The sequence below is a fragment of the Chrysochloris asiatica genome, unplaced genomic scaffold, assembly GCF_000296735.1.
Source record: "Chrysochloris asiatica unplaced genomic scaffold, ChrAsi1.0 scaffold00067, whole genome shotgun sequence".
In the NCBI taxonomy this organism is placed as follows: Eukaryota; Metazoa; Chordata; class Mammalia; order Afrosoricida; family Chrysochloridae; genus Chrysochloris; species Chrysochloris asiatica.
In genome coordinates this window covers 5729912-5742129 of record NW_006408585.1, presented here as the reverse complement: position 1 = coordinate 5742129, position 12218 = coordinate 5729912, and the positions used below count along the sequence as shown (strand labels likewise).

Sequence of the window (12218 nt, the reverse complement as noted above, 5' to 3'; positions counted from 1 at the left end):
AACGAGGCAGGGAGGGAGGGAAAGAGGGAAGAGGAAGGTCCCACGGAGGTGGCAGAATGTCCGGTGGAGGGGGACTTGGGTGCTGCTTTTTCCCGGAGTTGCCTCCACTCCTGCGACTACCGCGAGGGCTGGCCTGAGCCTGGGCTCCCCGCTCTTCTGCCGCAAGCCAGCGCGACCTCCCGGAACCGGGGCAGCGGCTCCAGTATGTCATCCAGCAGCATGAAGTTCAATGGCTACTTGAGGGTCCGCATCGGCGAAGCCGTGGGACTGCAGCCCACCCGTTGGTCCCTGCGCCACTCTCTCTTCAAGAAGGGTCACCAACTACTGGACCCCTACCTGACGGTGAGCGTGGACCAGGTGCGCGTGGGCCAAACCAGCACCAAGCAGAAGACTAACAAACCCACCTACAACGAGGAATTCTGCTCTAATGTTACCGACGGTGGCCACCTAGAGCTAGCCGTCTTCCACGAGACACCCCTGGGTTACGACCACTTCGTGGCCAACTGCACTCTGCAATTTCAGGAGTTACTGCGCACAGCCGGTACCTCGGACACCTTCGAAGGCTGGGTGAGTAGCCATGATCCTCACGTTTCAGCCCACTGGTCTCTCTTGCTCTCTCCACTTTTCAGAACTCGCTCGGGTACCACTTTCCCACATTCTTCCAGATCTCAGTGTCAGAGGGAATTCCCGCCAGACTTTGGTCTTTGCCCAGGTGGCTGTGGCATCGGTGACGCGGCGATCGTGGTGGGTGTGTACGGGTGCAGGTATGTCACCAGGAAGCTGGTCTGGACACAGTGCCCTTTCGGGGTTACTCTGGCTAACTGGAAGAGAGACAGGAGCAGGGGCTGTCATCCATCTCTCAGCACTGGGGTAATAGGCAGGAAAAGCAAGGAAGGTATGTTATGAAAGTGACTTGATTTAGATAAAGTGCTTCAAGCGCTTCTTAGGAGAAAGCCATACATTCTCGCGAGTATTATTCATAATGTTTATGGATACGTGTTGGTTCAGCCGCGCTGACGTGCACACGTGTTTCGGCCTGCACATCCCATTACATCCCAAAGGTACATAAATTTTATTGGCAGGGATAGGAGAGCCCGGGTCTACACGTTGGCAAAGTTTTATTTAGCAGTTTTCCAAGGAGATGAGGTTTACACATGTGTCCCAGTGACTTTACTTTAGTAACAATCTGAAATGTGTTAAGTCCGGAACTATGGTTTCTGCTGTTAGTCTCGCAAAGAGTCAGTAGTATGTGGACAGCCTCCTCCACAGAAAGAGCAGCAGGTGATTGGGGTTGCTGGAGTTCCGGTGTGGCGCTCTAGGAATACGCACTGGACTGCTAACCACAGGTCGGTGGTTCAAACCCACCAGCCGTTCCTTGGAAACCCTATACAGGGTTACAATGAGTCGGAACCACTTAATGGCACGTAACAACAGCAATGCCCATAACATTCTACTTGCCTCTGTTTTTCACTTCGTTCCCATGAGGCCAAAATTCTGCTGTAAATAGCTTAAATTTTCTATAGAATTACGCCCAATGCTAAGATGCCTTCGATTCATGCTATCTTTATGACACAGGTGTTATTATTTCCCACTGTTAGATAACGAAATGGTAATTAAAATTAAGTGGTCTAGTTCGGTAGATGGAGTAAACTGTTTGAAGGCGTTTAATGGTTCAAGTTCTAGCGTCAGTTATAAACTCAGAATGTAAATCAGCATAAAAAACGTATTTCAAATTAATAAGTGGTAGAATCAGATATAGGAGCCCTGGTAGCGTAGTGGTTATGAATCGGGCTGCTAACCTCAAGGTCGGCAGTTCGAGACTACCAGCTGTTTCGCGGGAGAAAGATGAGGCTTTCTGCTCCTGTAAAGATTTACAGCCTCGGAAACCCTGTACAGGGTCACTATGAGTCGGAACAGACTCCACGGCACATAACAACAAGAATCAGATAATAATGATGACATTTAAATATTTATTTTGCACTTTGAAGAATTGGTATTTTCACTATAAACCAAGGTCACTGCCATCAAATCGATTCTGACTCATAATGAGGCTATCTGCTCCTGTAAAGATTTATAGATGGTTGTGTAGTTATCACTTTATTTTAAATAGAAATAAAAAAGCTTAATGTCTATTTAATCATAATCCTCTAATTATATGGAGCTATTTCCCCTTCAGCGTAATTTCTTTTGTAGAATTTAGAATTAGACTAGGGAGGAATAGTTAAATGTTGTTGTTGGTAAGTGAGTGCTGTCAAGTTGATTCTGACTCATAGTGACTCTGTATAGGGTCTCCAAGGAGTGGCTGGTGAATTTGAACAGCTAACCTTGAGATTAAAACAGATTTGTGGTCCAGGACATCATATATATATATATAGTTAGGGACTTAACATTTTATCCTGTGAATTTTAGGATATGAAATAGAGGTGAATGTCGTAATTACAGTGGGATTATTAAATTCATGTCTGATTAGAAGGTAGGCTAGGCAATGCTCTTGAGGAAGTGGATTTTGAAGCATGGTGGTGCAGCTTGCCCTGCGGCCACGAGATAACAGGTCTTCCCTGACAACCATACCAAGACTGCATACTTTCATTCCTAGCCTGCATATTTGAATCACCTGAGAAGCTTTAAAAATCCCCACTTTTACAGATTGTGGATAGGAACCTCTGGCTATGTAGTCCCAACATCAGTACTTTTTGGCTCCCTGGGTGATTCCATTTTATAGCCAAAGTTGAGAACCTGTGTTCTAAATGAAGATCAAGAGATGGACTGGAAGAAGCAAATATGTAAGAAGATCCAGACTTTCTGACTAGGTGGAGGTGTGCAGAGCTGCTTAGTGGTGTCCCACTGGGTGAACAAAGATTTTCTTTACAATTGTCTGAATTAATTAATTATACACAGTGTTATGGAAAACAGGAGTGTTTGGTTGGGTAAGCTAAGGTTAGCACTTCTGACCTTGAAACTAATGATTTGTATGTATTTATATGTTCAGTTAGGAGGCAGATTTTTTTTGTATGTGAGTACAAGTTCTGAATATTTTGAAACTCTGAGGATCAGTTTGGTAGAATGGAGAGAGTGTTTATTTTATTGTTAAGAAAATAATCTGGAATTTTAGAACTATAAGCAATGCTTCTATTTTATAAATTATTACTTTTATAAATCTAAAAGTGTTTTTGAAGAAATATACCAAATTTATCTTTAGTATATGATATTGAAATGTATAGTTTATTTAGATAGAATGGAATAAAAGAATTTACCTCACAATATTTTTTGTGTGTGTGTGTTCCAATTTGAACTACACTTTGAAAACCTTAGAGACTTAGTTTTTGTTAGCTCATGAAGAAACAGAAAACCAGAAGATAAATTCATCGTAGAGTAAAACAGAAAATTTGTTATGTTCTCTGGCTTAATATAATTTTTAAATATAAAGAAGATAATAACTAACATTGATTTTAGTCCAATTTTGTCAATATTCCCTCTAAACTTGATGAGAGTAGAGATTAGGTCTATTTTATTCAGTATATTCTTAGTGCCAAACATAGTGCAGGACATGGAGTAGCTATTCAAATAATAGTTTACTAACTATTTTATCTCATTTAATCTACATAAAATCCAGTGTAGTTGTGAGATACAGCTAAAATTCTTAAATGGACATCATAGCACTAAACACTTAAATTAAGAAAAGATCTCAAATCAAAGACCTAACCTTCCACCTTAAACTAGTAAAGAAGAACCCAATGTGAGCAGAAGGAAGGAAATTGTAAAGATAGCAGAATTCAGTGAAATACAAAACAGATAAACAATAGAGAAAATCTGAAAAACCAAAAGCTAGTTCTTAGAGAAAAAAATTTTAATTGATTAACTTCAAGCCAGAATGATCAAGAAAAAGTATGCAAATTATCATTATAAATGAGAGATAGCACATCACTACAGATCCTACAGACTTTAAAAGGATAATAGTTAATATCATGAATAATTTTATGCCAGTAAATGTTACAATTTAGATGAAATGAACAAATTTCATGAAAGATACAAACTACCAAAGTTTACTCAAGAAGAAATATATAACTTGAATAGCTATCCCTACACCTACTAAAGTAATTGAATTTGTACTTAAAAACCTTCCATAATCAAACTCAAGATTTCAAATGACTTCAGCAGTGACTTCTAGCATACATTTAAGGGAGAAATAATACCCAAACTATACAAACTGTTTTAGCAAATAGAAGAAAAGAGAACATGTTCTAACTGATTTTATGAGATCAGTATTAATCTGATACCAAACCAAATGAACAAACAGAAACCTACAGATCAGTAGCCCTCTTGAACATAGATATGGTGGTGGTGGTTGTGTGCTGTGGAATTGGTTCCAACTCATAGCGGCCCTGTATAGAGTTTCTGAGGCTGTAAATCTTTACAGGAGCAGAAAGCCTCATCTTTCTCCTACAGAAGGGCTGGTAGTTTTGAACTGCTGACGTTGAGGTTATCAGCCTGACTCATAAACACTATGCTGCCAGAGCTCCTTGAACACAGATATAGAAATTCTTAAAATTTAGCAAATCGAATCCTACAATATATCAAAAGGTTCATAGTCATGATCAAACCAAGACGGAAAGATTTATATAAAAATCAATTAGTGTTATTTTTCATATTAACAGAAATAAAAAAGTATATCCATATTATCATCGCTACATATGCAGAAGAAATATTTTATAAAATTCAACATCCATTCGTTATAAAAACTCTAATCAAGCTAGGAATAGAAGGGAACTTCTTCAACTTGATAAAGGGCATCTTTGAAAAACCTGCAGGTAACAGTTTAATGGTGACAACCAAGAGATATTCTCTAAGATCAGAACAAGGCAAGGATGTCTGCTCTTCCGCTTCTATTCAGCATTATACTGGAGGTCCTAGTCAGTGAATTATGACCATTATGAGAAATAAAATACATACAGCCTGCTAAAAAAGAAGTAATTTATTTGCAGATAAACGTAGAACATTCTAAGGCATCTAAAAACAAACAAACAAACAAACAAACCGCTCCCTGAACCAACAGTTGTTTGTAAGATCCAATTCTCTGTATAAAAATCCATTATATTTGAAATAGAAAAATACCGTGTGTAATATAGTTAAAATATGGAATCGTTAGGCATAAAAACTGTTCAGTAGATTTAATGAAATCCCTGTCAGACTCTCAGCAGACTTTGTTATATAAATGGACAAATTGATCCAAAAAGCAATCCTACAATAATTAAGGTAGTGTGGTATTGGATTAAAGAGAATATAGAAAAAGAAATTGACCAGTTTATATTATCAATTTATATCTGACAAAAGATGCCAAGGTAATTCATTAGGAAAAGACAATTTTTTTCAACAAATGGTGCTTTATGAGTGAGATAGCCATATGCAGAATAATAAAAACATTCACTATTATCTCACCCATACATAAACATTAATTCCAAATGGATCATGGAGCTAAATGTAAGAGGTTAATTTTGAAAAATCTTGAGGAAAACACAGAAGAAAATCTCAGTGACCTTGGAATTGGAAGCTCACTCAAAAGTACCAACTACAAAAGATAAAAAAGAATGCACTGGACTTTATCACAATATAGAACTATTTTAAAAGATACGAAAGTGAAAGTTCAAGGCACAGACTAGGAGAAAATATTTATAACATGCAAATCAGATACAAGACTTGTAACGTGAATATATAAAAGAATGCTTACAACTCAATAATAATGAGACAAGTCACTTAAGTTTATAAATGGGCTGGAAATTTGTATGGATACCTTTATGGCAAAATAGCCCATTAATAGATGCTCAAAAGTATTAGTCATTTTTGGAAATTAAAAACAAAATGAGGTATTAATATGTACCCATTAGAAAGGTTAACATTAAAAAGACTGACTGTACAAAGTCTTGGTGAGGAGGCAGAGCAGCTGAACTCACCTACACTGCTTTTGGGAATGTAAAATTGTGCAGTCATGTTCACTGGAAAATAGTTAGACAGTTTCTAGAAAAGTTGAGCATAATATGTATCATAGCCACAATTAAATATTTACAAAAAGAAATGAAAAGCACTGTCCATGCACAGAATTGTGCATGACTGTTTATTACAGTGATATATGATTAATATACCAAAGAAAATGCTAAATAAGATGCTAGCAAGCAACAGAATTAGATTTGAGCTAAGTCTGCACCTTGAAAATGATATTGCCTTTTTGGTGTAAAAAATACGTATCGGAGTAAGAGCTTTAAAAAGCATCAGAATAAAAAAATATTAAATATAGTTTCTGATTTTTGGACACAATCTCATTTTCTGAATCATCACTGTCAGTTTTTTTCTCTAGCTTCTTGTTTTGTTGTTGTGAAGTGTTGTTGAGTCAGTTCCAACCTATAGCGACTCTGTATAGGGTTTCCAGGGAGTAGCTGGTGAGCTTGAACCGCCAACCTTGTAGTTCAAACGGCTTTGCAGTCTGGTGCACCAACCCATAGTGCCAGAGCTTGTTTATTTTGCATCACTTTCTGGACTTCTGAAAACTGACGATTTGCCTGAGTTAAAACCCTTTTCCTTCTATCATCTCTGTTTCTTGACTGACTGACTTTTCACATGTATTAGGACTATCATCTATAATATATAATGCTGATTATGGGGACATCAGGATCCTGGTGTGGTGCTGTGAGATAATGCACCAAACCACAAGGTCTCTTTGAATCACAAAGTCAGTGGTTCAAATTCCACAGTTGCTCCTCGTAAACCCTTTAAAGGGTCAGTATGAGTCCAAAAGTGAAGAGAACTTAAAATATTTACTGATGAAGATCAAAGACCACAGCCTTCAGTATGGATTGCATCTCAATGTAAAGAAAACAAAAATCCTCGCCACTGGACCAATAAACAACATTTTTATCAATGGAGAAAAGATTGAAGTTGTCAAGGACTTCATTGTTCTTGGATCAACTATCAACACTCATGGAAGCAGCAGTCAAGAAATCAAATGATATATTGCATTAGGCAAATCTGCTGCACAAGACCTTTTTAAAGTGTTGGAGAGCAAAGATGTCAGCTTGAGGACTAAGGTGTGCCTGACCCAAGCCATGGTATTTTCAATAACCTCATATGCATGCGAAAGCTGGACAGTAAATAAGGAAGACCTTAGAAGAATTGATGATTTTGAGTGATGGTGTTGGAGGAGAATATTGAAAGTGCCATGGGCTGCCAAAAGAACCAACAGATCTGTGTTGGAAGAAGTGCAGCCAGAGTGCTCCTTGGAGGCCAAGATGGACAAACTTCGTCTCTCATACTTTGGACATATTGTTAGGAGGAACCAGTTGCTGGGAAAGGATATCATGTTTGGTAAAGTGGAGGTTCAGAGAAAAAGATGAAGACCCCCCAACAAGATGGATTGGCCAAGTGGCAGCACCCATGGACTCAAGCGTGGCAACAATTGTGAGGTTGGCCCAGGATCAGGCAGTGTTTCGTTCTGTTGTGCATAAGGTTGCTATGAGTCAGTACCGACTCGATGGCACCTAACAACCACAACAATGAATCGGAACCAACTGGACGATGGCACTTAATAACAACACCACCCAGGGGGAGGCAGGAGGAGCTGGAGGCTGTGTCATAGAAAAAGCTTGGCGCCCCCTCAGGAAGGAAGGACCTGCTTGGCTGAGTCCCAGGCTGTTTTCCTGGTTCAATTCTACTGCAGACATTCTGGTCCCTGAAGCAAAGGAGGGCTGTTTTCTCTCAGCTTCTGTGTTCTGTTTTGTACCTATTCTGTAGTCAGGTGAAGCAGCCAGGTAATCACAGGCAATCATTGATTACCTCTTCCTTTGATTCCTAGATCCAGGTGCATGAATTTATAGCATCAGAACGCTTCCAAATTATTTATCTAGTGTTCATTTTCTTGTCAACTAAATAAAATAAATAATGATTTGCACAATTGATTTTTTTTTCTGAGCCAGTTGGTAAGGAGATTTGAACTCTGATGGACAAACTCAGTGTGTAGGGGAAAACATACTTTACACTTTTTGTTATGCTGATTAGATTCAGTGTATAGGAGTTGTGCTGAGCATGCAGTGTCTTCATTTTCCTTGTAAGAATTTGATGCAGTGGGGTCAGCTGCTTATAAGGCTGTGGCTCAAATGTTTCCTACGTAGAGAGCATTTTTCTGACTGTTATTATTTTGTCATCCTGTTTTCTTGTCTTCATTGTACTCATCACTCTCTGAGATCCACCTGTTAGTTGACTTGTTTACTATACCATCATCTTCTGTTACAGTCTAGCCACCTTGGGAACAGGGATTCCACCTCTTATTCACTGGTCTAGCCTCCATATCTTAAACAGCGTCTGCCACAAGAAGTACTAAATACTTGCCAAATTAATGAATTTTTAAATGTAGTTTTCAGGACACATGAAGTATATATGTACTTAGGAAGCATCTTTCCTTAATTATTTTCTTCATCTTTCTAAAATAAATAAATGAAAAATATTGGGGAGTGGTCACACTTCTAATTCAGTGAAGATCAGACTAGATTTTTATGCCCTTAGTGTATAGCAAGGAATTGAAAACCCTCTGTATAGACAATTGTTTGCTTTTGCTTCATTTTTACAAACACTTTTAAAATGAGTAATGTGTTACATTTGAGTTATGGTGTTGGAGAAGAATATTACACCTACCATGGGCTGCTAGAAGAACAAACAAATCTGTGTTGGAAGACGTACAGGCAGAATGCTCCTTCGAAGCCAGAATGGCGAGACTTTGTCTCTCATACTTCAGACATATTTAGTCCCTGGAGAAGGGCATCATGTCATGCTTGGTAAAATGATGGCTCAGTGAAAACCAGGAAGACCCCCAAGGAGATGGATTGGCACAGTGGTAACAGTAGAGGCCTCAAGGTTAACAATGGTTGTTAGGATTGTGCAGGACCTGGTGGTATTCCGTTCTTTTGTTCATAGGGTCTCTGTGATTCAGAACTGATTCGCTGCAACCGAACAACACAACAATATATTGTAACTTCTGTACTAGTAGTTTGTGAGTCCAACATGTTACAATCGATAGCATGAAGAAGCATTTAAACATTATACTTCAACCTTAGCGAGTTAATGAGGCTGGTGGGTAAAGAATGAATCATTGGATCTTATATAGCTTTAGTAACTAGCCAAGTGTTTAGAACGACAATTAGTGGTGATGGTAAAAGGGCAGTATAGATTCATGAAGTGAGTAGCATTTACTTAGGATAAGAGAAGTGTCTTGGGTTTTCTGTAGTTTTTATTTGTTAGCTTGTTTTCTATTGTGGTGCTTGAGGATAAGCACTGGACCACAAGGTCAGTTTGAACAGCAAGGTTGGTGGTTCCAACCCACCAGACGCTCCTCAGAAACCCTATACAGGGTCACTATGAGTCAGAACCTACTCAACAGCGCTTAACAACAACAACATTTTCTGAAAAATTGATTGGAGCAAGTGTCCTTTGGGTTAACGACTTAACTCTGTTTTATTAGAACGTGGTAAGAACAATGCTTGTGTTAAAAATACTGTTCCTGACCAATTTTCTTCACTCTTGTCATTATTGTCATTATTGTATCCAAAATGATCTTAGGATTAAACCCAAAGTCTTAAAAAATGGTTTAGAATGTTCTGCATGGTCTCACCCTGGATTTCCTCTTGAGCATACTCTGTGCAAAATCACAATGAACTTTTCTCAGTTCCATACAGATCACCCTTCACCTTGCTAATTCCTGTTTATACTTCAGGTCTCAGTTTAGACATCACTTTTTCAGAAAACTTTCTCTAACATGCTAAGTCTGGGTTTGGTCTGCTTCTTTAGTGTTCCCTCAGCATCACGAATCTCCATTGTTCACCCTCACTCCCATTCTGAATGAATGGATGGATGGATTGGTCTCTCATGGCAGTGTGTGTGAGAGAGTGGTCAGAGGGAGTTCAGGGTGTAATAGTTTGGATGATTAACTTGGATTTATCTCCTTTGCTTCTGGGGTAGCTGCTCTAACAGTCGTCTGTGAAAACCAAGCCTTAAGTGAGTGTTCATCTACTGTTGAGCACCTAGTGTATGCCAGGCACTGTGCTTTATGCCGGAGAGTCAAGTAAATAGCATGGACATGGTCCATTCCTTCAAAGGCCTTATGGTTCTAATAGGGTGAGAGATTGAAAAACAAAATAGTGCTAAGAGTCTCTGGATGGTGTATATGGTTAATGTATTTGGCTGTTACTTGGAAGGTTGGATGAAGAAAGGATTGGAGATCTGCTTCAGAAAAATCAGTCACTGAAAACCCTGTGGAGCACAGTTCTACTCTGACACACATGGGGTTACCAGGAGTTGGAGTTGACTTAGCAGCAGCTGTGTTTTAGTAAGGATAAGCACTGGACTGCTGACTACAAAATCATCAGTTCAAACCCACAAGCCAGTCTTGGAAACCCTATGTGTGGTCACTATGAGTCAGAAACCACTTGATAGCACTTCACAACAACAACAAGATGCTGGTAAACACCCAGTTGAGGAAGGTCAGGAACATTTTCCTGGAGGAAAAACACAGCTGATTTTTACAGTCCTAGCAATGACAGCTACACGCCTGCTTCAGTTACATGACTCTGAAAACTCATTCCTCAGAAGAAAACGGAACTTCTGACCTGATCATGTTTTTCCAGTCACATCACAGATGCCCTTTGAAAGAGAACAGTTCCTGACCCATAGAAAGAGTTCCATATTTGGAAAGTTTGGGAAGGAACTAAGTTGGGATGCTGTCAACATATGACCTGAAAGAACTATCGACTCCCCAAGGCAAAGGGGATAGCACCCAATTCCGACCATCAATGGCTTTCAGCTGCACAGGTCACAAACTAATCCTAAGATGTTGAAGCAGGAGAAACATGTAGTTCAGAACAACAGCAACCAAAAAACGTCGTAGCTCTGAGGCCTACAGACAGTCTGTGGAGTATCAAGTTGTTGTTGTTAAGTGCTGTTGAGTTGTTTCTGACTCACAGTGATCTTGTATAGAGTTTCCAAGGAGTAGCTGGTGAATTTGAACTACTGACTTTGCAGTTTAAACTGGCCTTGTGGTCCAGTCCTTATCCTACAGCTACACATCCAGACTCCATTCCAACTCATTGCAACCCCGTATAGGGTTTCCGGGGAGCGGCTGGTGAGTTGGAACCGCTGACCTTGCAGCCTTGTGGTCCAGTGCCACAGCAGGCACAGATTTTTAATTTTTTTTTTTAATGTTTTATTGAAAATTATATGTTAGTTTACATGGGAGAACTTTAGTTTTATATTCATTCCATCGTATATCATCTCACTGCCATGGTTCCAATCCCCTCCATGAATCATCAACCACCTAAAGGGTATATCCCAGAAACCCACCCCCTACACTTCCCCCACCCCTCCTCTCCCTACTTGAGTTCAGAGTCCCCAGTCGCTTCATCACTCCACGTCATCATCTCTGTCTCCATCTCAGGCATCTCTGTTTCTCTGGGTAGGGTCCCGCTCTCGGCTCTTCTCCGTTGATGGTCCCAGAGGCCTCCACTCCTATCTTGGAGAATTAATCACTCCCTTCCTTGTTATAAAACTTCTACTTTTGCATTTCCAACCCTCATAATCTGTCCTGATAAGCATTATTCCTTACAGTATCACGAGTTACCCATCTGTATCTCCTTTCATCAGCTACGCCCAGACAGATTGAATAGTACCTACTGGAGATTCTGCCTTCCTCCATGCTCCCTAGCAACAGGTTCCCTCTTGAAACCTTGTAAGCCAGTCACTTCTTGCCTTTGTTGTCCTTCCCTCCCCATTTGAGTATCCAATGTCCAAGCTACCCTTAGCAGGCGCAGATGTTTTAAATGTTGAAGCTGAAGGCATGCAGTGGTAGGATACTTCAGTTTGCCACAGGCTCCACCACTCCTCATCACTTAGACTTGCCCTCGTCAATCATTTCCTGCTTGGGTCTGGAGGCTTTTGAGTTTGCAACACCTGCTCTGACTCAAACCTTAAAAATCTTTTTTTTTTTTTTTTAAATAAAAGAATGTGGGAACCATAGAGCCTGCCAAAGAATTATTGTTACCCTGCCTTATATAATGATATAATGTGTGACACACACAATTCCATTGACTACCTATATGTATCTACTTCCCTAGACAGAGTTTTATTAATTTGTCTGCATGTATCTACTTATCTAGAATGCATTAATCAATGAATTTAAATATTTACTT

General features: G+C 39.7%; 1 protein-coding gene across 1 annotated transcript in view; it reads left to right on the top strand.

The window, feature by feature from the left end:
• The first annotated feature begins 204 nt into the window (after positions 1-204).
• PRKCH (protein kinase C, eta) overlaps positions 205-12218 on the top strand; it is a 376249-nt gene continuing 364235 nt past the window's right edge. Inside the window, exon 1 of the mRNA XM_006864635.1 lies at positions 205-567. Coding sequence (XP_006864697.1) covers positions 205-567 — 363 coding nt within the window. The remainder of the gene's footprint in view (positions 568-12218) is intronic.